The 26,969-nt window shown below is 62.3% G+C and overlaps 2 protein-coding genes across 2 annotated transcripts; one reads left to right on the top strand and one right to left on the bottom strand.

Annotated features, from left to right (window-relative positions):
• The first annotated feature begins 354 nt into the window (after nucleotides 1-354).
• Nucleotides 355-3,337, top strand: SELENOM (selenoprotein M). Its single transcript, XM_008142418.3, has 5 exons — nucleotides 355-555; nucleotides 1,779-1,814; nucleotides 1,991-2,025; nucleotides 2,794-2,872; nucleotides 2,965-3,337. Exons 1-5 carry the CDS (start codon nucleotides 436-438, stop codon nucleotides 3,124-3,126), a joined length of 432 nt encoding a protein of 143 aa, XP_008140640.2. The 5' UTR covers nucleotides 355-435; the 3' UTR covers nucleotides 3,127-3,337.
• Nucleotides 3,338-3,563: 226 nt separating this feature from the next.
• On the bottom strand, nucleotides 3,564-26,964 carry SMTN (smoothelin). The gene is made up of 21 exons (XM_028146729.2): nucleotides 26,915-26,964; nucleotides 25,147-25,277; nucleotides 20,229-20,377; nucleotides 19,739-19,832; nucleotides 19,568-19,646; nucleotides 19,384-19,481; nucleotides 18,159-18,509; nucleotides 17,998-18,070; nucleotides 17,336-17,395; nucleotides 16,741-17,256; nucleotides 16,383-16,555; nucleotides 14,365-14,457; nucleotides 13,137-13,289; nucleotides 12,971-13,046; nucleotides 11,743-11,907; nucleotides 11,587-11,649; nucleotides 11,303-11,369; nucleotides 9,962-10,135; nucleotides 9,633-9,750; nucleotides 8,488-8,639; nucleotides 3,564-3,888 (listed from the first exon to the last, which is right to left on the bottom strand). The coding sequence occupies exons 2-21, from the start codon at nucleotides 25,195-25,197 to the stop codon at nucleotides 3,738-3,740; spliced, it is 2,856 nt and encodes a 951-aa protein (XP_028002530.2). The 5' UTR covers nucleotides 25,198-25,277; nucleotides 26,915-26,964; the 3' UTR covers nucleotides 3,564-3,737.
• Nucleotides 26,965-26,969: the final 5 nt, after the last annotated feature.

The raw sequence follows: 26,969 nt of genomic DNA, 5'->3' as shown, positions 1-26,969 counted from the left end.
CAACATAAGCCAGGATTCCCCAGGCTCCAATTTCCTCCTCTTTGAAATCCGTGTCTGCCTAGAAATTCCCCTGTCGGTCCGCATCGCGCCCGCGCCCCCTGCAGGCGCGAGGCGGTGGTGCTGGCTGGCCGCTTCCTGCCCGAGCGTCCAAGCCCTCGGTCGGGAGAAGGAGCGTGGCCACTCTCAGGATAAGGAAAGTAAAGGCCCGAGGGCCGTTCAGGAACCGGGACCCCCCTGGGAGCAAGGCAGAGGACCCCCCGTGCAGGCCCTGGGGGCGGGGACCCGGAGCTGGGGGCGTGGTCCCTGGCGGGGCGGGGCCACGAGCAGGGGCGGGGCTAGCCTTCAGGGGCGGGGCTAGTCTGCAGGCCCAGACGTGGCGCTGCGGCCGGGCGTTGCACCTCCATCCAGCTTTCGGATTACCTTCGTGCGGTTCCGATGCGCCTCCCGCTGCCTCCGCCGCCCGTGCTGCTGCTTCTGGCGGCACTCACGGCCGCTACCACCACCTTCCGGCCCGACTGGAACCGTCTGCACGGCCTGGCCCGAGCCCGGGTGGAGGTGAGTGCGTCGGCCCCCCAGCCCGGGAACCACCGCTCTGAGTCCTGCGGCCCCTTTAGCCTGGGTCCCAGGACTCTCCCGACTCCCAAGTCCCCATTGGGTGGGGTCCATCCCTCTCACTCCCCAGCCTCCGGACGCCCTAGCACCTACCGTGGAGGCCCGAGACACTCGATCTTGCGGCCTAGGAATCCGAACTCCTCCCCCAACTCCCCACCATCTGGTGGGCCCCCAGACACACTGACCCTGTCCCCTAACTCTTCTCTTGGCCTATAACTCTCCCAAACCTGCCTTCTGGAGCCCAACTTCCCCCCAAGCCCCATCGATACACTTTTTCCTGGAATTCCTCCCCCACTCCAGTTCCTGATGGTCTCTCCCTTTGCCTGGGGGAGGGAACGCTTTCTGGGTGCCCCCCCCCCCCCCCCATGCAGGAGCCAGAGAAGCGGCCTAGGAACTTCATTACCCATACTTACTCTGCAGCAGCCCTCCCCACCCCTACAGCCCCGCGAGGAAATTCCCCTCCAGAGTCCCAGTCTTGCTGTGTGACTTGAATCATCACAGCCCCTCTCTGGGCCTTAGTTGGCTTTCTGACAAATGGAGGGGTAAGAGGAAGAGCGAGGACTACAGTGGGTGGTCCTGGGGTCTGGAATCCTGCTGGGAGGTGCCCCTATACCCTTTAGGGAGTGCAGGGAGGGGACCTCCCATCCTCCCACTTTGGGGAAGCTACCATATGGTCTGTAGGGCTGGGCCCCAGCTGGTAGGGAGAGCCAGGTCTGCTTGCAGCAGGGTAGGGACCAGATGGCACGTGAGTGCCCAGGGCAGTTCTGAGCTCTTTCCTTCTGGTCTGTTCCACCCTGAGGTTCTAGGGCCCAAAGGCGAGGCCCAGGACTCTACTGCCTGAGGGGAGTAGGTGATCCTTTATTTCTCTTGGGCACTGGGAGGGAGTCCACAGTCAGCCAGATGGGCAGGCAAGAGTCCCAAGACCTGTGAATGCCCTTGGGGCTGGTCTCTGGCCTTGCCCTCTTTTCCCTTGGTATTCCTAGGCCTCAGTTTCCCCATCTATACAGAGTCCCCACTTCTGCCTACAAGAGGCCTTCATCTCTACACTTTGGGGACCGCTGCTCTAGGGGTAATCACAGGCTGTCCCAGCTGGGCGATGACCTTGGGGACACGGTTGGGGCAGGTGTGAGTTTGCTCCTGACCTATCCCATGTTGTCCCCCTCCAGACCTGTGGTGGATGACAGCTGAATCGCCTGAAGGAGGTGAGTTGGAAGGAAGGGATCCCCAGTTTTGCCTCCCCTGAGCCTTTTGGGGGGCGGGCAACATGGTCCCAGTGATGGGGTCGGGGAGGAACTCGAAGGCTGGGGTCACGAGGCTTCGGTGGTTTCCCTTTGGGACCTGGCGTGGGTTGAGGTCTGATGCTCTGGTTCCTCCCCAGGTGAAGGCCTTCGTCACCCAGGACATCCCACTCTAGTATCCTTCTTCCGTGCGGGGGAGGGAGGAGGGGGAGGGGCTCTGGGAGACTCCTTCCCCTTCATTTCACGGACAGGATGACAAGTCCACTTGGTTGGCAGTGGCTGCCCAGAGGACTCCGAGGTGGCCTCCATGTTGGGTCGGCAAATGAAATTGACCAATGATGCCCTAGCCCCGCGGTCGGCAAACCGCGGCTCTCGAGCCACCTGCGGCTCTTCGGCCCCTTGAGTGTGGCTCTTCCACAAAATACCACGGCCCTGGGCGAGTCTATTTTGAAGAAGTGGCGTTAGAAGAAGTTTAAGTTTAGAAAATGTGGCTCTCCAAAGACATTTCAATCGTACTGTTGATATTTGGCTCTGTTGACTAATGAGTTTGCCGACCACTGCTGTAGCCAGTTCAGCCCGAGGACTGAAGGGTCCCTGGTTCCATTATGGTTAAGGGCATGTACCTGGGTTGCAGGTTCCCTGGCCTCGGTTGGGGTGCGTGCAGGAGGCAACTGCTGTGTCTCTCTCACATCGATGTTTCTCGCTGACTCTCCCTCTCCCTTCCAACAAAACAAAACAAAACAAACCCACAAGACAACAACAGCAACAAAAGAAATTGACTAATGAGGATTGCCACAGACACAGGAATGGAGAGGAGGGCCCTTGACTTTTTGGGACCCTCATTTCCTCACGTGTACACGGGGGTCGCTGCCTCACATCAGCAAGGCCCCCGGGGAGCCCCTCTGCCTTGGCCCGCCAGCACCCACCCACCTTAACTCTCCAGCCACAACCTGGTGATGAAACACCTGCCTGGGGCCGACCCAGAGCTCGTGCTGCTGGGCCACCGCCATGAGGAGCTGGAGGTGAGGCCTGGGGAGGCGGGCGGGCGGGCGGGCGCGGAGGCGGGGCGGGAGCCGGGCGGGGCGGGCGCGCTGACCCAGCCCCTCCGCCGCAGCGCATCCCACTGAGCGACATGACCCGCGAGGAGATCAACGCGCTGGTGCAGGAGCTCGGCTTCTACCGCAAGGCGTCGCCCGACGAGCCTGTGCCCCCTGAGCACCTGCGGGCGCCGGCGAGAACCGCCGAAGGCGCTCCGGACGACCGTGGGGACCTGTAGGTCGGGGAATGCGCACCCCCACCCCCACCCCCACCCCCGCCTGAGCCCTGGGGACCCAATGAAGCGCTCAGCGTCCCGGGAGCCCCCTCCCTCGCTGAGGGCCGAAGCCCCGCCCCGGAGCCGGCAGGGATGGAGTTGAGGGTTCCTCTCCATTCCCATTATTCCAATCCCACGGACCCCCCTTTAGCTCCACTAAATCCCCTTCCGTCAAAAAAGAGACTCGACTCCTTCCTTGCTGCGGGTGGGGGTGAGATGGGTCCAGGAGGGGGGTGGGGAATAGGAGTCCCCCCCCCCCCATCCCAAATACCGCAGGATCCCCAACTGCTTAGCTCCCAGCGGGGGGCAAATCGGCACACCTTGGCGAGCTGCCCTCCATTCATTCAAGCCCTCCACCCCCCACCCCCCACCCCTGCAAAGAGGCAGAGACGGAGTCAGGGTCCTTGAAAACCAATAATTTATCAAAACGCTGCTTGTGTATGCCGGGGAGCGGGTGGCGACAGACCAGGCAGCGGTGGGCGGGCGGCAGGCGCACGGGGAGGGGAGGGAGGGTGCCTGGACGGTGGGGGCAGCTGGCCGCGGGCAGGGCGGGCCCAGGCCGTGCGGGCGGCAGGCTAGACATTCTTGCCGCGCAGGCGCAGCTCGTGGCGCCGCAGGTGGTTGTAGAGCGACTGGACGTAGGTGAAGACGCACTTGGAGTCGGGCTTCTTGCCCATGATCATCATGTCTTCCACCTCCACCAGGGGCACGCAGTCTACCAGCATCCTGCGGGAGGGGCACGGGGTGGTGGTCAGCGCTGGCGGGGGCTCTGGGGATGCAACCCCTCCAGTGAGGTCTTTTCACTGCCCAAGCCTGCTGGTCTCCCGCACTCTCCGTGGTGGGGAGAAGGGGGAAGGGGGTGGGGGGGGAGCCCTCCAAGAGGGCAGGAAGCCCTAAGCTCCATCACCCAAGCCTGGAGGCACTTTTGCGGGAAGGGAGGCCAGGCTGGTGGAGGTGGAGGTGCAGGAACAGGAGAGCTGTGCCTCATCCCAGTCAGGGAGGGGTACAGGTCTCTACCCCCGTCCCTGGGGAGGTCCTGACCACAGACCCCTCCCACTTCTCTCTGGAGGGCCACCCTCGGCTCACCCCGGTGGCACACTCCAGGGGCATAAGCCTCTCAGTTGGGCCATGGCACCCTAGGGGCCTTACCCCGGCACATCTTCCCCTGCAGCCAGGCCTGCCCCAGTGACACGCGGAGCCCATTCACCTGCCACTTCTCTGGCCTGGTACCTCCCGCAGGGCTGAAGGGACACCACCCCTCCAAGCCCTGTCCTTGCCCCAGGGGACAACCCTGCTGTGTGGGATGGCCAGGGAGGTATGTGGGTTGGAGGGGGAGGGCCAGTTCTTTAACCCTTAGTACCCCCCTTTGGTAGAGATGAGGGTGCCAAGCAATACAGACAGGACCATCTACATCACGCTCAGGGGGCGGGGCCACCCTCTGTCCATCTTCCGGAGTGTTGGCTCTCTTGACTGACAGGGAGACCCAATCACAGAGAGAGGAGTCCTTTGTTTTAAGCCCCATTACCTGCAGGGATAGGCCTAATGGGGCCCAGGCCTCCAGCCCAGGGTGTTGGCACCTGCCTGGAGCCCCCTCTTCCCTCCCTACTCTGGGGTGAGTTGGCTGCCGCTACTAAGCAGCTGACAGCCTCAAACCTCTAAGGCTGTAGTTTGCGCCCTGGTTCCCTCTTCCCTCCCCTCCCAGAGCAAGTCGGCTTCTGCCTTTCTCCCTCCCCTCTGCCACGCCTGGCATACAGTAAGTAAGCACTCAGCCAGTGTTGTTGAGCGAGTTTCCTTGGGCAGGGAAGGTATTCGGGCAGGAAGTGCTCCTGTCCCTGAGATACCCCAGGGCCAAGATCCTGAGCTCCCCAGCATGGAGCATGGCACCCCCAAGTCCCCGGTGCCCAAACTGGAGGCCTGGGAGGCTTCCCTGACCCCCCTGCTGCCTGCCCAACTGGATCCATCAAGAAGCCTGTCCTTCTACTTCTCATTAAGCTTCTCCAGCTATCTCGTCCACCCCCTCGCTCCCCATCCCCAGTTCAAGGATTGTTCTAGAATGCTAACCAGACCATGTACATCCCTCCTCTGTTTGGGAAACTTTGATGACCCTGGTCCTTAGGAGGAAGTTCATCTCCCGACCATGGCCCCCACCTTCCCCTCACACCCAGATTAAACTTCCTTCCTTTCCCGGGGGTGCCCTGCACCTTCTTTCTTGTGTCTTGGGACCATGGCAGGGCTGAGGCCTACTCCCAGCTCACCAAACTCCCTCCGAGAAGAAGCCTGGGAGGAAGGCGACCTCTGCTTCAGGCCAGGCTCTATTCCTGACCAGCTGTGGATGCTAGACAAAGCGCTGCCCTGTTCCGTGACTCAGTTTCCCCATCTTTTTTTTTTTTTTTTTAGTTTCCCCATCTTTATAGCAACAGTATAGTCCAGGCGTCCTCAAACTACGGCCCGCGGGCCACATGCGGGTGTTTTTGCCGTTTTGGTTTTTTTTTACTTCAAAATAAGATATGTGCAGTGTGCATAGGAATTTGTTCATAGTTTTTTTTTTAAACCATAGTCCGGCCCTCCAACGGTCTGGGGGACAGTGAACTGGCCCCCGTTTAAAAAGTTTGAGGACCCCTGGTATAGTCATTCTCGACCTCATTTGAAACCTTGGAAGCACTTAGGACGAGTGAGAAGTTCCTGACTCTGTGGGTGATGTGCTGTGTGCCCTTGGGGTCAGCCCTGCCCCCGAGTGGGCTTGTTTCCCCAGCTGTGCTATGGTGGGGAGGCAGCCTCTTTCTGTCTCTCCTCCCAGCTGTGGCTATCTCCCCAGGGATCCCAGCCTCCCCCTCCAGTCCCCCCCCCCACCTCGTGTGGAACTCCCTCCCACCCCTGGTGTCTTCCCTGGAGACCTTATAAAGCCATTGTTTACACTGGGACTCACGGCTCAGGGCTCCAGCTGCCCCAGTGACAGGCCAAACACCAGGCAATTTGAGCAACAACACAGCTGAGTCACACTTTCCAACTGGATCCTGGCCGGGTTTGGCCCCTCTCCCTCCAGGCCAGCCTGCCGGGCAGCAGCTCCCAAGCCCATATATGACCTGGGGACAGCACCGTGCCCATCCTCTCCTCACCTGCACAGCTTCTCTGAGTCTCTGTGAGCACATGTGGGCTGCCCCTCCCCTCCCCCGCCCCCCCGCAATGGCTCCAGGCCCCGAGGGGCATCTGAGTGCACCTCTAGCTCTGTCCCTGACTCATGTTACTTCGGTCAATCCCCTTGCTCCCTCTGGGTGTCTGTCTTTTCTCTATGAAATGAGTAGGAAAAGCGATGGGGCAAGGTAAAGAGCCACTACGTAGGGGGGAGGAGGGGTCAGGAGTTCCAGTTTCTGGCCCAGCTCTGGCCTAAGCCCCCTGGGACTCTCTGAGCCCGCCCCTCTCCCCCTTTGAGCTTGTCTGGAGTGGGCAGTCCGCTCAGGGGAATTCCCTGCTGTGGCCCTGAGCTGAGGTGACCACGGAGGACATGCTGCAGCTGGCTGAGGGATCCAGGACCCCAACCAGGAACATCTTCCCGTCAAACGGACCAAGATCCTGAGCTCCCTGGCATGGAGCATGGCACCCCCAATCCCCGGTGCCCAAACTGGAGGCATGGGAGGCTTCCCTGACCCCCCTGCTGCCTCCCCAACTGGATCCATCAAGAAGCCTGTCCTTCTACTTCTCATTAAGCTTCTCCAGCTATCTAGTCCACCCCTCGCTCCCCATCCCCCATTCAAGGATTGTTCTAGAATGCTAACCAGACCATGTACATCCCTCCTCTGTTTGGGAAACTTTGATGACTCTGGTCCTCGGGAGGAAGTTCATCTCCCACCTTCCCCTCACACCCAGATTAAACTTCCTTCCTTTCCCGGGGTGCCATGCTCTCCATCTTTTGCACCCAGCCTGGGGCACAGGCTCACCCCGTTGTCTGGGGCTCCCTTTCCCTCCTTTAGCCTGAACTCTGTCCTTCCTGTTCCAGCCCTGGGTGCACTTTCTTCAGATAGCTGTTCCTTCCGGCCCTGCAGGCGGGGCCAGCTGCCTCCCCAGAGCCCCTCCTGTGCCTCCTCCATCTCAGTCCTGCTCAGCTGGGTCATCGCTTCCTAGTTAGGGCTCCTTCTCAGGGTCCCCCTGCTTCTACCACCCCCCTCCCAGACCTCTCTCTGTGCCCCCACGGAGCAGATTTCGGCGTGTGAGGCAGGCAGGCGAAGAGGCGTTTCTCACCGTGGGGCCCCCGCGCAGGGGTTAGGACTTTTTGGTTTTTACCAGCCCCTTCTGGACCAGGCAGCGGTAGAACTCCTGGATGTACGTGTACACGCACTTCCAGTCGGGCTCTCGAAGCCTCACCATGTCCTCTGTGTCCAGGAGCTGCGGGCAGTCCGCATGGGTCCTGGGGAGGGGAGGGGGCCGGGAAGGGGCAGGGAGGCGGGGCCCAGGGGGGGAAGAGGGGGAAGAGGCAGAGAAGAGAGAGGGGAGTAGAACAGAGAGACACACACATACACAGAGACATGAGTTCAGTTACATTCTCGGTGCTGCAGTCTGCCAGCCCCCCGCATGCCCCCACCCCGTGGTGGACGTGCCGCTCACTACCCGTTACTAATGGTGTGCGATGCAGACAGGGGTGGGGGGGCCAGACCAGTCACAGGTGCAGAGAACTATTGGGGCAAGCGGGAACGCGGGGTGGGGGGGGGGGCGATGACGTGGGCGCCCCCAGGTTGGAGGGGAGGGCTGTGCCCCAGGGAGGGGGGGTGAGGGAGGCGTGAGAGGAGAACCAGAAAGAGAAAGGCGGAGAAGGAAGACAGATGGAAGAGGGTGCCGAGGGTGAGGTGAGCAGACGGGGCAACGATTCCAAAGTGGAGGGCTTGCTGATATCCTATATAAGCCTCTGGCAACACCTATATAGGCTGGGCGGGCACGGTGCCCGGGCCAGGAGCCTCCTTTTGGAATCTCCAGCCGGGATCCCGTGGGAGCAGGAAGCTCTGGTGATAGTGGGAGGAGAGGAGGACAGGGAAAGGGAGAGAGGGAGGAGGAGGCAGAGGTAGGATGGAGGGGCTATGGACAGGGCCACCTGGTGGGCCTTGGCCGGGGCTGGTAGGCGGGCCTGTGGCTCCTTCGTTCCGGCGGGCACCTGGCACACTCGGCATCGGGTGGGCGGGATGGAGACGGACAGGGGCTTTTTGGGGAACCGGGTCAGCCACTGTCTGACAGTGCAGCTGGCCAGCTTTCGGGGGGGCCGCGGAGCAACCAGGCCTGGCCCGGAGGCCCGGCCCCCGATGCCCAGCCAACGCCAGCAGGGCCGAGGCCCACACTTACTCGGCGGAGGAGAAGGCCACCTCAAAGTTCTGGCGCCGGTTCTGCGGGCTGAGCTGCCCGTAGTCAAAGGCCTCGGGGAAGAAGTTGTGCACCAGCGCGCAGAAGGCCATGCCGTCGCTCCAACTCGAGGAAAAGTTCTGGATGTCCACGTGCTACGGGGTGGTGGGAGGACCGGTCAAACCCTCCCACCCCCCATCCAGGCCTTCTACCCTCAGGATTTTGGCATTAGAGATCAGAGAGGCCCTGCAGCTTGTCCAAGGCTGCACAGCAGGTGAGCAGTGGGAACATGAGCCTCCTCCCACTTCGTCTGTCAACTCGCACGGCTGCCACTTACAGGAACAGCGCGACCAAGAGGCCCAGCACCACCCAGCTAAGGCCATGTCCCCATCACTCCTTCCTTTACTTATAGAATTTGCCCAGGGCCTCCCAGAGAGAGCAAGGAGGAGGGGGCTCCCAGGGTTAGGCGCAGTGGTCGGCAACCCGCGGCTCGCGAGCCACATGTGGCTCTTTGGCCCCTTGAGTGTGGCTCTTCCACAAAATACCGCGGCCTGGGCGAGTCTGTTTTGAAGAAGTGGCGTTAGAAGAAGTTTAAGTTTAAAAAATTTGGCTCTCGCTGAAACCGGTTTGGCTCAGTGGATAGAGCGTCGGCCTGCAGACTGAAAGGTCCCAGGTTCGATTCCGGTCTAGGGCATGTACCTTGGTTGCGGGCACATCCCCAGTAGGGAGTGTGCAGGAGGCAGCTGATCGATGTTTCTCTCTCATCGATGTTTCTAGCTCTCTATCCCTTTCCCTTCCTCTCTGTAAAAAAATCTATAAAATGTATTTTAAAAATAAAAATAAAAAAAAATAAAAAATTTGGCTCTCAAAAGAAATGTCAATCGTTGTGCTGTTGCTATTTGGCTCTGTTGGCTAATGAGTTTGCCGACCACTGGGTCAGGGGCTGGCCCTGACTCTTAACCACCCATCCTGGAATCTAGGGCACGTTTTGTGCCTCCTTGAGCTGTTTCCACATCTCATTAGAGGGCTGCCCATCTTCACTGCCAAGCATGGTGGCTGCGAAGGGTACAGGTCGGTGAGAAAGGGCTCTCAGTGCCCAGCTGCAGTTTGGGGGTGCCGCGCCCGCCGCCTGGCCTCATAGGGCTCACCTCGTAGCCACGCGTCTTAGCTCGGCACCAGTCCAGCAACATCTGCTTGATGCTGTTGGCGTTGGGGACCCCAAAGCTGGTGGAGCGCTGTACCGCTGCACGGGGTCCGCCAGGGCTGCTGCAGTGGGGGGAGGGAGGGAGGGAGGGGTATTCTAGGGATCTGGATCACATGACTATAGGGTGACGGCTCTGTCAGCCCACCCACCGGGCCTCAGCTCTGCCTTTCTTGACCTTCAGGCCCCTCCCACCACCGTTTGTGGCCCGCCCATCGCTGCCCATACCCCACCCCTGTGGTCACTGGCCCCCTGTCCGGACCCTCTGCTGCTCACCCCGCAGCGCCCTCCTTCTCCAGCTTCTCAATCATGGCCTTGCGCGCCTGGGAGGCAGAGGTCTTGGGGAGGCTCTGCGCCTTCATCAGCTCTTTCTTCTTCTCCGCCTGGCGCTTCTCCAGCGCAGCCAGGCTGCTGGTTCGCGGGCTGGTCTCGTCCTCACGGTCGAAGATACTGGGGGGTGGAGAGGCGACTATTAGGGTGCTCCCAAGCCTCAAACCCGACTCAACTCGCCAAGTCGCAGGCCACACCCTACACTCTTGCAGTATCTCCTCTGGCAACGCCAGCCAGCAAGGGAGGCTTCCGCATCACACCCATTTCACAGAGGAGTACACTGAGGCGCAAACGAACAGAAGGTGGGAGCCAAGTTCTTTTCAACAGACTTGGCCCCCGGGGCGTTCTCTGAGAAGGCTCACCGTATTGTTAAGTTCCAGGTGAGTTCAGATTTGGAACACTATCAACTAATGATGATCATCGGCATAATAGCAATGGTAACAATAACAATAGCTCATGCCGTCGGCCTGCAGACTGAAGGGTCCCGGGTTCTATTCCCGGGTTCATACCTTGGTTGCAGGCTCCCAGCCCTGGTTGAGGGCATGCGGGAGGCAACCAATCAATGTGTCTCTCTCACATCAGTGTTTCTCTCTAGCTCTCTCTCCCCCTTCCACTCTCTCTAAAAATCAATGGAAAAAATATCCTCGGATGAGGGTTAAAAAATAATAATAATACCTCATGTCTATTGAGCCTGTCCTATGTGCCACTTAAATCTACAAGAGGGGAGAGGGACCCTTCCCATTCTCTTTCGTGATGAGGAAACGGAGGACCAGTCCTCAGATGTCAGAGGGCCGGGCGAACAGCGCAGGAACTTGGCAACGCAGGTCTCTCTGACTCAGTCCCTGGACCCCTCTGGTCCCCGGCCTGAACTCTGATTCCTGTCCCTGCTCTCTATCAGCCCTGACTTCTCTGTAACATAGATGGAGGGGTGCCCCCCTCCCTCACGGGTCTTCGGTATAGGGGTGCTCTGTGGCGTGGGATGTGGTCTGCAGACACCGGGAAGTGGCAGTGCCCCCGGGCAGCTCAGTGCGGCAGACAGGCCTCTCTAAGGGTTCAGGGCTATTGTTGCCACTCAGAGATATGTGACCCGGAGCACAAATCTCTGGCCTCCCCTGTGGTGCAGTTGAGGATGAGGTGAGACCACAAGGCCAGCAGAAGTGGTCTGATTCTGACTCTAGCCTTATGACCTCCCTGCACCTCAGCCTACCCCTCTGCAGAATGGGTGTGCCGTGAGGTCCCCTGTGATGCTGACTTCTCTGAGGCCTGGGGGTGGGTGCCTGTGCTCACCTGCCCATCTTCTTGGATGAGGAGGAGGAAAAGGTCTTGGTTTGGACCATGGTGCTGCCACCACCATCTGCAAGAAAAGGGAACAGGAGCAGGGTGAGGCCTGGGCTGGACGTGGAGCGATGGGCTGGAGGTCTGGGGGAGGAAAGGCGGTAGCCACAGGCAGAGAAGAGAAAGTGACAACCGGACAGAGAAACACACAGACAAAAATACGAAGAGAGAGTTCGAGGAAGAGCCTGAGGAGGCGGGCGGGCAGGCGGGCACAGGGCGTCGCCGGGCGGCCTTACTCTCGGAGCGCCTCACGAAACTCGACTCCACCGTGGTGGTGCGGGCTGTCCGTGTGCCATCAGCTGGAAGGGCGGGGGATAAGAGGAAGGATGTGAGTGGCACAGGGGCCAGGGAGGTCATCGTGTCCCCGCCCTGAGCCCTGATCGGCTCCTTACTGGAGTGGACGAGCCGCTCGGTCTTGGTGACAGTGCTGACAGCTGAGCCATCGGCCGCCCGATGGCTGTGCCGCGTGGTGGTCTCGGTGGCCAGGTTGCCCCGGCCCTCGGCTGGCCGGGCCCGTGCCTCTTGCAGCCGCCGTTCCCGTTCCTTGTCCCTCTGGTCTGGGCGGGAGATGCCCCATGCACGCCCAGAAGGGCCACCCATCACCCACACAGCACATACGCGGGGCACATAAAATGGGGTGGAGGGCAACTTGTTAGAAATAATGAAGACACGGGGCACAAGGAGTGGCTAGGGGGGAGGGAGTAGCCATAATCTGGCAGGGAGTGGGGGCGTGTGGTATGGGGTGATGGACTCGAAAAGAAACAAGGGAATATGGAAGCGCTGAACTCACAGGAGGAGTATTTGGATTAAAAAAATGGGAGTTCCTATGGAACTCAGTAGCTGAGTCTGGAGGGAGTATCTAGATCTAGGGAGGAGCAGAGTCCAGGGAAGGAGAAACTGGGTGAGGGCCGTAGTTGAGTGAAATGGGTCTTAACCGGGAGAAGAGTGCTAGGGGAAGACATATTTAAATCCAGGGAGGGAGAACTTGGAGGTACCTGAGAAGCAATTTGATCCAGGGAAATAGTGGTTGGGAGAGGCGGTGGCAAAGGGGGTAACTAGGCCCAAAGAAGAAGTCGGAGGCTGAGTGGCCATCAGTGGGCCATGGAGGAAGCAGCTAGATTCAGAGAGGGAGTCACTGAGAGTGTCTGGAGAAGCAAAAGAATCTAGAATCTGAGGGAAATAATAGCTAGGTTCGTGGAGGAAGTAGTAGCTTTTGCCCAGGGAAGGGGAAGCTGGGTGGGAGTAGAGACTAAGGTGGTCATCAATGGACCTCGAGGAGAAAGGAGCAGCTGGGAGAAGGAGTATCTGGATTCAGGGAAGGAGTGGTGGACAGGACTGGGAGAACCAATTGGATCTAAGGAGGTGCAGCTGGGAGAGAGTAGCGTGGTCTAGGAAGGAGAAGAGAAACTGGTTGGGGACAGTAACTGTGGAGAGAGGAGGGGGAGAAACAGCTAGGGAAGGGAGCAGCTGGGGAAAGGAGGCCGAGGAACAGCTGGGTCTACAGAAGACGCTGAGTAGGGCAGTTACTGAGCTGGTGTGTCCATGAATGGACTGCATGCAGGGTGAGGGAGCAGCTGGGGAAGGGAGCAGCTGGATCTGGTGGGGCAGCTGGCCATCTACCTCTCTTCTTTTGTCGGAGCTCACGTAGCGCAGCCCGAATGAGCTTCCGCTCCTGGAAGTCCGTCGTCTGATCCAGCTGCAGACAGAGCCCTGGTCATTGCCCACCTGGTGCCTGCTGGTCGCTCCCCCTGCCCCCCCCCCCTCATCCCACCAGATCTGGCTGTACCATCTTGTCCAGGATGTCCTCATCCTCAATGGCCATCAGCTCCTCGGTGCTCAGGGGGCTCCGCCGCTCTGGCGTCTTGTCCACCTGGGTCTGCTCAGTGCCGTTGGCCACTTCCACGGCAGCCGAGGGGGGCTCTGCTGGCTTTGGTTCCATCTGGGGAGTGGGGAGAGGGCATGGACGTTAAGCAGGGGACTGGATGAAACCAACGTGGCCCCCGTGGACATGGCGCCAGGCCCTGCGGCTGCTGGCACAGCACTGGAAATAACCACCAGCCAGCCAGCCTGCCTGCCCGAGGATGGCCACGTTGGTGTCAGGCTCAGGGGAAGAGGCACTGAGAGCCTTGTTGCAGGATTTTGGCCGCCTACTGGGGATTGAGCCCGCAACCTGGGCACGTGCCCTTGACCGGAATCGAACCCAGGACCCTTCAGTCTGCAGACCAATGCTCTTATCCACGGAGCCACCCAGCTAGGGCTGCTGTCTCTGTGTGACAGAAGGGAAAGCTGAGGCCATTCTGGCTTGTCTATGAGCGCAATGCAGCATGGGGTCTGAGCTAAAGCTAGCCTAATTCTTGAACCTGAGTGCTTTCTCCTGGTTCCTTTCCAGCCCTAGGCAGGCTGCGCTCGGTCCTGCCAGTTTCCAAGGCCTGGGAACTCCTGGGCCAGTGCCCGGGCAGCACATTCCACCCCCGCACTTACCCCCCCCCCCCCCCATACACACCAAGGAGGCTGGACCAGGGCCCATCGGCTCCCGACCAGGTGTCTGCCGGGGCTGCCCAGAGCCAAGTCCTCTCTGCCACCCACTGGGAACCACCCTCTCAGGGGCCACCAGCCTCAACCTAGGGCATCTCCCGAGCCCCTTGCACACAAGTCCCCAGCCCAGCGATCGCAGCCCCTCCCCTCCTGGCAGGGCCTCGCCGTCTGCTGCAGGGTAAGGAGAGCTGAGGTGGCAGCTGCTTCAGGGAGGCTCGGCCCGGCTGGGGCAGGAGGTGGGGGTGAAGCTGGGGGCTGGGCCCTGGCCAGGGGCTGCCAGGGCAGCCACCACGAGTGCCTCAGGGCCAGGAGCCCGATACCCTCCTGCCTCCGTCTTAGAGCATTCGCGCCTCAGTCCCTTGTACGGACAGGTAAACTGAGGCTCAGAGATGGTGGTGGTGGCACACCTAAGGTCACTCAGCAGAAGCAGAGCCTGGCTCGGAGCCACCCCACCCCCCCCTCGGCCCCTAGGGACTTACGAGGCTGCTGCTGTGGGCGAGACCAGCAGAGGAGCGGCGGCGGGTGCTGAAGGCAGGCGGGTGGGCCACGGGGGTCCCAGCATCCTCGGCCGCCTGGAACAGGGCCTCGGGGTCGGAGGCGGCCAGGAGCAGCTCACTGGGCTCCAGCTCAGGCTCAAGGTCGGGCACGAGGGGGACCCCAAGCCGCAGGCTCAGCACTTCCACCTGCCTGCCCAGTGCATCCAGCCGCCGGCTCAGCGCTGCTGTCTCTGCCCGCAGCTCTTCGGTCGCCCGGGCCACTGGCTCCACGGCCGAGACGGCTTCCTCGGCTGCCCGGGTCACTGCCACCCGGCCTGCCTCAGCCACGGCCCGCAGCTCCTCCAAGGCCTGGCTCAGTCGTTCCTCCAGGGCTGCGGTCAGCTCAGACGCAGGCCCCGGGACCCCCGGCATGGTGCTGGCGGGGGCTCTACGGTGGGGTGACGATGGGGACAGTGGCCGGGACTGCTGCCTCTGGCTGGTATGCCAGAGTCTTTGCAGCTGGTCTGAGGGCGAAGGCAAGGGCAGTGGGCCTGCCCCGCCCCTGCTGGCCTCCCAGCCCTCCACCCGCCAGCTGGGGCTGCAGCCCAAATAGAAACCTATTCTGAGCTGCCTGTGGAGGGGGCCTGGGGGAGGGGCGGCCTGCCTGAGCAGCTGGACCGCTAGGCCTGGCCCTGGCCCTGCAGAGATCACACCCGAAGCCTAGCAAGTGTGCACGGGTTGGGAAGGATGCCCGAGGCCAGGGTCCCCGGCCCCACGGGAGGGACAGCTGAGGCAAGGAGCAGGGAAGGGGCCTGCCTGGGCCTCCGTGGGCATCCGCTGTGAGGATCCAGTCTGCTGGCCTCCACAGCTCGCACCCCTTTGCCCTCAGGCCTTGCTGGTCTAGAAAGCCTTGAACGGATGGGGGAAACAGAGGCAGGATGTTGAGCAACCTGCTGTAACAGGTGCCTTCTCCCTGGATCTCCTTGGATCCAACCACAGACTCTGAGCAGGTACATGATAGGCACGCTATCTGCTTTCCTTTGGTTCTAGATGGGGAAACTGAGGCGAGGGGGTGGTACCAGACCCAGGGTTCACTGTGACACTTCCCACCCACCCCAAGGGCCTCAGCCATCCTCTCCCCTCCCCTCCCTTCCTCGCTCCCTTGGGAGAGAGCACTTAGGTCCTGCTCTATGGGGGAAGGCTGCCTTCTCACCCCCACCCTCTCCCTGTCACCCCTGAGGAGACCCAAAGCTGGCTTTAGCCACCTCACCTCCGCCAAAGTCCCATTCAGTCCCCGGGGCAGCACGGAGGGCATTACCTGGGCAGCCAAGTGGCCTGTGTGGGATTCCTTCCCCAGCTGAGCTCCCAGCCAGCTGATCCCGGGCTCAGGGATGAATAATGGAAGGGTGCAACGGATTCGATTCCCGTGGCACCTGCTAGGTTGCTGCCTCACCTGACGGGCGCCCCCCGCCCCCCCCCCCCCCGCGCCTATCTGTCCCCCCTTCAATGCTTCTGCCCAGCACCTCCTCCCCCTGAAATGTTGACGCAGATGCTAATCGCTAATCTCCAATCTTCTGCGGGGCCAGGCTGATCTTGGATGAGCAGATGAGCAGCTCTGAACCTCAGAGCTGAGGTCCAGGGTGGGGTAGGAGCAGGGGCTCTGGAGCTGCCACAGGAAGTGGGGGCACACCTGTACCACGCTCCCTACCCCTCGTTTTTTCCCCATTTGTTCATTAGGAGCGAACCAACCAACTCTGGAGGGAGGATCAGAGACTAGTATGTGGGAAGCATAAAGCACACAGAGTGAGTTTCCGAGACATCTAGCAGGTGAGAGGCCAGGGTCTGGCCTTAGCTGTGCCACCAGCTGGCTGTGGCCCGTAGGCAGCTGCCTTCTCTCTCTGGGCCTCAGTTTCCCACGTGGACAGCGGGAGAGGAGCGGAGCCGAGGAACCCTCCAGCCCTGCACCGGAAGCAGTCTCTGTGAGGTGGCTGGTGATGGCGGTGGGGCGAGGAAGGGCTCACCTTGATGCTGCAGCCTCCTTGGCCCCCGGGAGAGGCATGGCTGAAGCTGGTGACGTGAGTGACACTGCCCAGCCGGGCCGGTGCCCCAGGGCCGCTGATGTGGGTGATGGTACTCTTGCCCCCACTGCTGGTGCTGAGAAGGGTGGGGGGCGCCCGCAGCCCCAGCGTCAGTTCTGGAAGGGGAGAGAGGCTACTGTAGAGATCAGGTCGGGTGAGGACAGGGGCAGCCACGCTCCCAGACGTCCCCCTCGCTCCCCGAACCCCCTCTGGAGGCACCCTGAGCCCTGGCCGCAGCACCTGCCCGAGGTGCAGGGCTGGGCAGCTGCAGGCACTCATCTCCGGCCGCGGGGAGGCCTACCTGCCCTCTGGCTGCCCGCGGGCAGCAGCACCCGGCCTGTGGGGGCCTGGCCACGGCCGTCCTTGATCTCGATGGTGAATGTCGTCTTCATGTTGGCCCCTGGCTCGGCAGTGCCGACAGCCACGGGCAGCAGGGCACCGGGCTCCTCTGAGCAGGCCACGGCCCCCCCTGCTCCATTTTCAAGGGGCCTGGCAGCCAAGCCCCGCCCTCTGGGGCCCTCCTCCTGGGGGCAGCTCTGAAGCTGGGCCAGGGGCTGGGCTGTTCCTCGCTGCTCTTTGCTGAACCGGGAGGAGGTATCGCTGGAGCCCCGTGCGGAGGAGCGGCTGGAGGAGGAGGAGGCAGGGGTGGTGCTGACGTGGGAGGAGCCCGGGAGCCTGGCGGGGGTCGAGGGGCCTAGGGCTGCCCGAGGTGGGCCATCCTGAGCCATTGGAGAATCAGACGTGAACTTGCGCATGCGGTCCCGCACGGAGCCGGCCCGCTGGAATGAGGGAGGTCCACTGGCAAGAGGGGTGGGCTCTGGAAGGGGCAGGAGGGCTGTCAGTGGCTGGGGTGCACAGGCACTGCCCAGAGCCTGGGGTAGTGGAACAGGCAGTACCTCGGTTCTGGGCTGGCGGGCGGGGGCTGAGCACGGAGCGTTGGCAGGGATGGGGTCCAGCTGGGTTGGACAGTATCAGGAGGCAGGAGCAGCCACGTGGGGGGAAGAGAAAGGAGAGTGGATGGGGGTCCACCTCTCATAGGCCTCTTCTCCACACTTCTGCAGCCTCCCAACCTCTCCCTGCACCCCAACCTCCCCAGCCCATCCTGCACCTCCCACAGCTCCTGGCCTCCCACTCAGTTGCCTCTCTCACAGCCCCCCCTCGCCTTCCTGCACTGACCCCAGGATGACCTGGACACTCCTGGGGGCTGGGGCCAGGCGTGGGCTGGAGGAAGGGTGCCCAGATCCTCCCTGCAGATGGGGATGGAGGACACCCCCTCTGGCCAGCACTGCCCAGGCTGCAGCTGGGAGATGGGCGCACTCCCTTATTGGGGAAAAGAATGTGCCCGAGGCCCGTTGCCTTTCAAGGCTGCAGGGAGGCCTCTGGCCTCGGGTGGGAGGGGGTGGGGACACCTCAGGGGCAGTGGGAGGAGTGTCAGGGACTGCCTGGACCTGAGGAGGCTGGAGCTGTCTAGGCACAAGAGCCCATTTCCCAGGCAGGGAAAGAGAGGCCAGGGAGAGGGGAGGCAGGCGCTTGTGGCTACCCTTGCTGGGACCCTCACCTGCTCTCTTGGTGCTGGAAGGGCCTTTGGTGGGGCCTGGGGCAGCAGGGGGCTCTGTGGGGCCAGGCAGGAGCTGGAGGGGAGACACCGCATGGGTAGGGCCTGACTCCCAGACCAAGGAGCTCACCTGCCTCGCATCCCTCCCCGTCACCCAGACTCACCTTGTTGACCTCCTGTCTCTCAGTGCTGTGGGGGGCGGGAGCCTCCTGAGGCTCAGGACTGGCGGCCCTGGGCGGGCTGGCGGCCCTGGGCGGGCTGGCGGCCCTGGGCGGGCTCGGGGGTGGCTTGGGGCTAGGCAGAGCCTCAGCGGCAGGGCCCTGGGCCTCGGCAGGCTCCAGCGGAGGCTCAGGAGAGGCAGTGGGGGGGGAACTGGCAGGTGAGGCAGGTGAGCTGGCTGTGCTCCCAGGTGGCACCTGCACCAGGAGCGTCACGGTGGTCACATCCCGACTGGTGACTTCGGGGGGTGGCTCTGGGGCCTCTGCCTGCTGCTCCCGTTTCTCGGGCTCTGGCACCTGCGGAGGACGCACAGGATGCAGCCAAGGCTCCCCAGGCTGGCAGGTGCTCAGGGCAGGGCATGCAAAGCAGAGGAGCTGGGCACGGCTTCCTGCAGGCCCTCCTGCACCAGCGTGGGCACTGGCAGGCCACGGGCAGCCTCCGGCCCTCCTTCCCAGCATCTTGGTGTCGCCTAGTCACGGGCAGTTCAGAGAGCCCAGATCCAAAGGCCAGGGGGTGGGGACGGCAGGAGACCTTCCGGGGACTCCCAGACTGAATCGATCCCCGGAGTGGAGGTCCCTGAACACTGGCCTCCGCCTGGTTAGTCAGGGGGGGAGGGTGGGTGTCCTGCCAGGGACCCAGCCGCCTCTGCTGGCCACTTCGGGGACCTTCATGGCCCGGCCTCTCCCCCACACTCCCTGGAGAACAGAGTCCTCTCTGTGAACAGGGCTCCATGAGTCAGCTCGGGCCCGCGATGCCGGCCCTATAAGCCAAGGTAAGGATGTGGGCTGTCCGGAGGGGGAGGGGCAGCTGCAAGATAGGTTTTAGCTGGGGAGGTACCAGGGTCAGATTGCATTTCGGGGAGATCCCCTGTGTGCCGAGTGGAGGCCGAATGGCTGGCGTGAGGGTGGAAGGCCAGCAGGGAGGTCAACGAGGGTGGTAATGGGAGACGGACAGGAACCTGGGAGCAGTGCGGGCAGGCTGGCTTTGGGGGGAAGGCCTGGGTATAGACAACCGGGAAGTGGGGGGGGGGGCGGACATATGGGCAGAGGGTGCCTGGGAGAGTGGGCAGAGCCCTGAGAGAGACTCCTAGTGTCCCCCAAACACTGCTGGGGGCCCTTTTCAGGCAAGTACCAGTTTAGCAAAGACACAGGTGGTGCGGCCACCTCTTACCTCACACCGCTCCAGCCTCTGTGCTGCCTGCCCCTTGCTGTCCTCTCTTGAGCCACTGTTGGAACGCCCACCGCACAACCTCCCAGCCACGGTGGCGGCTGAGAGAGAGAGGGAAACTCTCAGGTGAGTGGCCGGGCAGTGCTACGGGCATCAGGGGCAGGGGGGAGCCAGGGCGGGCACGTACCTTCAATCTCCTGGGCCCGGACTCGGCGGATGGCAGCCCGGATCAGCTTGCGTTCCTCATACTCACCGGCCCCTCGCAGCTGTGGGCGAGAGGCGGGCCACGGGTATTGGGCCACGGAGTCCAGGCCTTCACCCGCCCTGCCCCCAGCCCCTGCCCTGGCCCGGGCCTCACCAGCGCGGTCAGCTCCTCCACATCGTTCATGGACTCCAGCCGCCCGGCCAGCTGCGCCAGAGCAGCCCGCTGCTCGGCCTCTCGCTGCTGAGAGCTGCCGGGACATCATGCCTGTAACTCCCACCGCCCTGGCCAGGCCATGGAGGACGCGGGCTGAGGGCAGGGGCCAGGACAGGGCACCCAGAAGCTTGGCAGAGGGGCATGGAGCTATGAAAAGCCTTCGGCTACATGCTGGTGCATGCATGCCCGTGGATGTGAGCACAAATATCACACACTCAGACGTGCTGTCCACATGGGCGTGGCCAGGGCACCATGACTGGCATGTGGTCCATGCCCACAAACATCCCTGTGTATTCTGCCTGTACTGCCATGTGCACACCCAGAGTCAGCAGACAGACACACCTGTGCTTGTGCCTGCCCGCACAACCTGAGCTGAGCCCTGGCACATACTCCCCCCACCTGCATGTCCACCCCCGCAACACACACTCACTGCAGCCAGTTCTCCTTGTTGTCCTGCCGCTCAGCACGGAAGCGTTTCGATGCCAGGGCCTCCTCCTCTCGCTCTAGCTCCTGCCGCTGCAACTCCCGGATGGCCGAGCGGATGCGCCGCCGCTCTGCCAGGTCCACTGTGACCTCCAACTGTGGGGCAGGCGGGGGCGAGGGGCAGGTCATTTTGGCTGCCAGGGGCGGAGGGCGGGCACCAGCTGCCCACGGCTCGGCCTGTGGCACAATGAGTGATCTGTCTCCACACCCTCTGCCCCAGGCCTGTCACGTGCCCGCTCGCCCACCCACCCAGCATGTCTGGGGGAGGCCCAGCTCACGAAGCCTGGGCTCTTGGACAGCCCCCCCGTGATCCACAGAGTGGGGAGCCAGCAATTGTCCAGGTGGACAATTGACTCCTGCCTCTCAGAGCCACTCATCAAACCCCCGAGAGCCAGGGAATTATGGGAGGAGGAGGAAGAGGGAGGCCATGCTCTGGGCCCCTCACAGTGTCCCTGGGGAAGAAAGGTTGTGGATTCAGGCGGCAGAGCAAGCGAGACTCCCACTGTCTAGTCCCAAAGTACCACAGCCCTGCTGGGGGGTGGCAGCCTCACCCACATTGGACAGATGGGGAAACTGAGGCAGGGGTTATTGTTTTCCCTGCACTGGCCACCACTGAAGGGGTGAAAGGGCCCAGAGTGGGAGGGCCAACCCCCCAGGCAGATAAGGCAGCTGCATGCACTCGGGTTCACCCCGTGTGTCCATGGAGGACAGGGCTCCCACAGGCTCCTGAGCCCCTCAGTCCCGGGAAGTTGCGGGTGGCTGGTCTAACCAGGTCTAGGAAAGGGCACCTTCTCTGGGGAGAGTCAGCCAAGCGTGTGGCCTCCCTCCCCGCGCCCCCCTCCTCCCCTGCTTCTGTGGCTCCTGGGAGAGAGGACCGCCCCAGGGCCCCCAGGAAGATCATGGCAGAGATAAGCCTCCAGTGTGGGTCTGAGCCAGAAGGGAGAAGTATAGTCCAGGTGATTGCCTCTGCCCCCACCCCCCAAATCACTTAGGAGTAGGGCCCTCTACCTCCCTTCCTTTTTAGCCTCCTCCCTGCTCCATGGGGGAGCCAGATGGGGTGTGGGGTGCAGGTTTCACCAGGGAGTGTGGGCTGGCCCGACTGCGCCCTGAGCTCACTGGTCCCAATCTGAACAGAGCAGGGAAAACCCTGGGGACAGAGTCACTTCAGGTTCCTTCAGGCTCCACATTCCTGGGAATCTGTGGAGGGTCAGGCCAGAACTCCCAGCTGACTCGTGCAGTCTAGTCCTGGCGTGGGGGTCAGGAGCATGTCTTTAACCTCTGTGTCTTGGTTTTCTCATGTGCCAGATGGAACAATGCCTCCCACTCAGGGCAGTGGGTGGGGATGGGGGCACCGAGTCTCCCCACCCCCGCACCTGCCACATAGCTTCGGCTGCTGCAGTGAGCATTACCCCCCCCCCCCCCCCCCCGCCCCCCACCCACACACACTTAGGAGGAGGGAGAATTGAGGGCAAATGAGTACAAGATACCAAGGTATCAGTAATATTAAGAATCTGTATGCCAGATCCTGTGCTGAGCCCCTTGTCCAAAACTCACAGAAACCCTGGCACTTTATTACTCCCATTTGACCGATGAGAAAACTGAGGCTCCGGGAAGAGAAGTCATTTGCTTATGGTCAAATAATCTGAGCCAGAATCCAGGTCTCTCTGACTCCAGGGTCTGCCCTGGGCTGAGGATAGGTCTGTTCCTGGGGTCTGTCTGCCACGGTGGGTACCTTGACACTGTGTTGGGGTCCCCTTCTAGCCTGGACTAGAGATACCTATAACAGGTCTAACGGGGGGGGGGGGGGGAGCTATTATAGCAGAGGGAGGGAGAATGAAGCTCACCTCCCCACCTCCCAGTCCTGGCCTTGCCTCAGGCACAGAGCCCCCTGGGGTACACTTGGAGATGGGGTACACCAGAAAAGAGCTGATCCAGCCCTCCCAATGCAGAGGGAAGGAGGCTTAGATGCATTGACCAGCCCTTTGTCTTCTGGGTCACCCTTCCCAAAGCCCTGAACTCCAGAGGTGGGGTCCTGGTCCCTGAAAAAAAAAGCCCGAACTTGGCCACCTCTGCAACACCTGGGGGGGGGGGGGGGGCTCTGTTTGAGCCTCCCTCCCCCCAAGTGGGTATAGGGCAGGGCTGGGGGATGAACAACTTCATTGCACTGGCCACCCTCCAACATGACCCTTCCTTTGGGCCTGGAGGTCAAGATCCGCCCACAGTGTCCCTGCCGTGTGTCCTGCCTTCGGGGCCCCGCTGGCCCCACTGCTGCGTGTGGAGGGGGCCGTGGGAGGGAGGGAGGGAAGGAAGTACAAAGCGCCATTGTCCACCAGGGGGAAGGGGAAAGGGATGGGGCGGTTTCCGAAACTGCCCAGTGGAATTCTCCGGGGAGGAAAGAGGGCGCTTCCTCCTGGGGAGGGGGGCGGGCCTCTGGGTTCTTTCTGCCCACGCTGCTGGGGGCCTCCGACAGGCCCTGGCGTCTCCCTGGGCCTCGGTCTCCCCACTAGCACAGGGGAGGAGACCCACTAGGCCTTCCTTCATCCCCGTCTGGGGGACCCGCCGGCAGTGGAGCGAGGCCTCGCCAGGGGGCGTTGGAGGCCCGCAGTCTCCCGAACCGCCGACCCTCCCGAGGCCACGCCCCCATCTGGCCTCACGCCCCGCCCCGGCCCCGCCCCCAGCCCCGCTCTGGGCGCCCAAGCGGGAGGCAGACGGGAAATACCCCCATACGGGCTGCTATTTTTTTGGTTAACCCTAACCCAGGACATTTTTCCACTGATTTTTCTTTTTTTTTTTTTTTAGAGAGAGAGTGGAAAGGAGGGGGAGAGACAGAGAGAGGCATCGATGTGAGAGAGCCACATGGGTTGGTTGCCTCCCCCCAGGCTCCCCAACTTGGGCTCGGGGTACGTGCCCTTGACCAGAATCGAACCCGGGACCCTTCCGTCTGCAGGCTGACGCTCCACCCACTGAGCCACACCGGCAGCAGCAGGGCCCGGCTGCTTTCCTAGCCTCTGCCGCGGAGAGGAAACCGGGGTTCACAGAACGGAAGGAAGCAGCTCCCCCAGGCCTCCCAGCGAGTGAGTGAGTGTCGGGAGTCCGAGCTCGAACCCCAGACCGCAGCGTCCTTAGGTGCCCCCGCCCGGGGCCGCAGGAATGTGCGGGAGCCGGAGCCGGAAGCGGCTCCCGGGTCCCCGAATCGGCCCGACGCCGGGGCGGGGGCCAGCTTTGCCTTATAAGGCCCGGGCCGGCGGGGAGGAGTCCGGCTCGGGACGCCCCCGTTCCTGCCACGAGGCGGCCGAGGCCGGGCCGGCGCGCGGGGCGGGACCCTCGGGGAGAAGCGAGGGCGCGCGCTCCCCGCGGCGGAGGAACCGGCCGGGGCGGGAGAGACCTGGGGCGGCTTCGGGGTCCAGGGATGGGGGGGGGGGGGGCGGGGTCCTAGGAGTCCTCTCCCTGGGAGGGGACGGGGGTGGGGAGTGGGGGGTGGGCGGCCACAGCCACGCGTCTGCTTCCCTGAAACTCTTCCCGCGCCCAAACCCCACGCGGGTCGAGGGGGTGGCGGCTGGAGACCCCCGAGCCTCAGAGGGAACTCCTAGAGGTGGGGATGCGCGGGGGCCTGCATTTCTGTCTGGAGGGCTCAGCCTGGACGACCTCCATTAGGACTCCGACTTCCTGAATGGAGGTCGAACTGACCTTTGGAAACCCAGCCCCACCCCTCCAGGCTGCACGCGGCAGGCGGCGGCGGCGGCGGCGGCGGCGGCAGACACCTGGGGAGTCTAAGGTGTTTGCTGGTCTGAGGGCACACAGGCCTTGGTAGATCCTGGCAATGGCTGGGCACTGCCCAGGGGCTGGGTTGGGGGCTGGCTGCCTCCATCCCCCGCTTCCAGAGGAATGATAGTCAAGGAGTGCGGTGGGTCACCTGCCGTCTCCTAGGGAAGGTAAATCTTTAATTTCTGCCCCGGACAAGGGTCAGGGGCTGGAGGGATGGGGCATCCAGTTCAGCTGCTCTCTGTCCTTGCTGGTGGGCACATGCCTGGCCTGTTGTAGTGCCCCACGACCTCTTTGTGCATGGGGGGGCGGGGGCAGGGGTTAGGGTAGTCAGGAAGAAGCTGGGGAAAGGGGTTGGTTGGGCTCACCCTTCCCCCTCAAGATCTGGACCCATGCCTCACTCTCCCCCCCCCTGCCCCCACCATGCCAACTCTCAGACCTAGAGATTAGGTTCACACACATCCCCCCTCCCATTTTATAGGTAAAGAAACTGAGGCTCAGAGTGGAAAGATGACAGACTAGAAGTCACAGCTCCTCAGGCTCTTCCGGCCTTGACTTGCTCAGGACTCTGGGTTCTCCAGGGTCCCCTTGGAGGTTTGTTTGGATCCTGGCACACCCTCTTCCCAGCTGGGTGCCTTTGGGCGGGTGATTTCATTGATCTGAGGCAGAGTCCTCTTTGCTCTCAGAGCTGCTGTGTCCATTCTGGGAGATGGTGTGCCCAGCACCCAGCCTGCCCCTGCTGTGCCCTCGCATTATTAATCACTTCGGCTATCATGGGGCCAGCGTCGGGGGTGGGGGGGGGGGGCACTGCCCAGGTTGTTGCTGGGAAGAGGCCCATCTAGCCTCCCCACACTTGTGGCTGCATATGGGTGAGTCCTGAGCAAGTTACTGTTTAAACAGGTGGTAGCCGTGGGGGGCTGGGAGGGATCAGGCCTCAGCACCTGGCACGGACAGGCATATGCCATGGAGGCCTCTGTATCAACCATGTGGAACAGGCCTAGCCCTCCTCCTCCCCCCTCCCCATCACCTCCTCTGGTCCGAGGAGAGGCAGCCTAGTAGGCCCTGCCTCCCGTCCTCGCATTGGGGACGATGGGGCCACTTACCAGCTTCCGCAGGGCGCCCTCATCCAGCCCAGCCAAGGCCTCGTCCGCCATCTTGCTGGCCCCTAGCTCCGTGCGTGCCCTCCTGGTGAGATCCTCAGTGCCTGTGGCACCTAACACCAGCTCAGGGAATTCTGCAGGGGACAGACATAAGTCAGGCCTGCGGGGGCCTCTTCCAGTGCCTCGGTTTCCCCTCTTCCCCATGATCATTCGTTGCTGTCCTCTCTTTGCTACCTGTGATGTGGCTTCTGGTTGGGATTTGCCCTCTGCCCTCAGGTAGTGTGCTGGAGAGCTCAACAAGCCAAGAGCCTCGGGTTCCAGTCCAGACAACTCAGCTGCAGGCCTAAGCTGGACCCCTCACCCCGTCTGAGCATCACCCAGGGAGGGGAGGGGCCTGGATCGAGAAGTTGGGCCCCAGCAAGGCCCACCCAAGCTGTGATCACCACCAGGGGGTGCCCGCCAGACTCCACAGTTTCCTGCCCCACCCACCCACCCCCAGGGCCTGCCCAGCTCCACTACCCCCAAAAAGCTCAGCCTCTGTCTGCGGGCTGAGCCCAGATCCAAGTCCTCGCTGCTACTGCCACTCTCATTCCCTCAGGTGATTTCAGCCTTGAAGGTAACACCCTGTCGAGGACAGCCCTCTGTAAACACCCCTCTCCACGCCTCTCCTTTCTGCCCTCCCCCTGATGCCAACTGCCCTGAAGCAAGGGGTCCAGGCACCCAGCTCCTTTTGCTAAATTCACACCCTTATCATCCAAGTCCCCAGCCGGAAGGGCCTTAAGAAATGGACCCGTCCAGACTCTGGACTTGGACAAACTGAGGATTAGAGGGGACCTGGAATCTGTCCCAGGGGGATGGAGGATCCCAAAGACCCAGAGTGTAGGGGGGGAATCTGAGCCGCCTCTGGCTTCTGAAGACCCCTTCCCAAGTGCCCTGGGGGACTCCGGACAGCCCCCTTTCGTCCCATCATTACCCATCAAAGGGGCCCCCTACATCCTGGCCCAGCCTCCCAGTGCAGCTCGTTCTCCCCCCCCCCCCTCCCTGCAGCCCCAATGTTTTTCTGGCATCGGAGGGTCCACAGCCGGGTGCTTAGTTAATGTACGGGGACCGAGATGGCCCCAGGATTCCCCCCTCTTGTTGATTCATCCCTCAGTCAACCCTTCCCGGTCCCCAGAACAGCCACTTGTTGAGTCACCCAATCGGTGAATGGGTCTGGGGGTGGTGGTTTCGTTGGACCCTGCCAGTTCAAGGTGCTGCTAGCTTTTCCCATCCCTGTCGGGCTCGCACAGATGTCAGCCTCCCACCCTCCCTCTGTTGCAGTCCTTGCTTCTTGTCTACCTACTTTGGGGTAAACCCCGCACCCCCAAGAGTGTCATTCACGCATCACCAGAGTTAGGTTCTGTGGACACTCTGAGTCATGTCTTCTGAGGACGGGGGTCCCTAACCCGTGATCTAGGACTTCCAGGGGCTGCAGGAAGGCTTTTTCCTCAGGCATCCCCGCGGCTGTCCCACTCCAGTCCCGTGGCTCTCCCTGTCGCACATTTTTGGGTTCCTGGCGATTGTGGGAGACCTCAGAGGAATGTGGGAACTTCCCCGGAGTGTCTGCGCTCCCCCCGCCTCCCCCCCCCCCCCCGGAGCCTCCTGGCCTCCGAACCTTATCCCAGGGTTTAGAACCCCCGCGGATGGGTGGGGGCTCCCAGGTCTGAGAGTCCCAGAACCCACGCCCAGATATCCCGGTTCCACTCCGGCACCCGGAGGTCCGCACACCCACCTCTCAGTCCGGCTGGCCAGTCGCGCGCGGGCTCAGGTTGGGTGGCTCGGGATCC

The sequence above is a fragment of the Eptesicus fuscus genome, chromosome 23 (assembly GCF_027574615.1).
Source record: "Eptesicus fuscus isolate TK198812 chromosome 23, DD_ASM_mEF_20220401, whole genome shotgun sequence".
Lineage (NCBI taxonomy): Eukaryota > Metazoa > Chordata > Mammalia > Chiroptera > Vespertilionidae > Eptesicus > Eptesicus fuscus.
Note: the sequence above shows the minus strand (reverse complement) of the source record. Positions and strands in the feature narration are given on the sequence as shown.

Excerpts from the sequence above, each read along its gene's own strand:
- SMTN (XM_028146729.2), bottom strand. The coding sequence starts at position 25,197 with ATGGCGGACGAGGCCTTGGCTGGGCTGGATGAGGGCGCCCTGCGGAAG. Across the intron at positions 19,833-20,228 it reads AACAAGGAGAACTGGCTGCA|CTCTCAGCAGCGAGAGGCCG; the intron begins GTGAGTGTGTGT and ends ATGTCCCGGCAG. Across the intron at positions 14,458-16,382 it reads AAGGAGGCTGCAGCATCAAG|GCGGCCGAGGATGCTGGGAC; the intron begins GTGAGCCCTTCC and ends GCCCTGTTCCAG.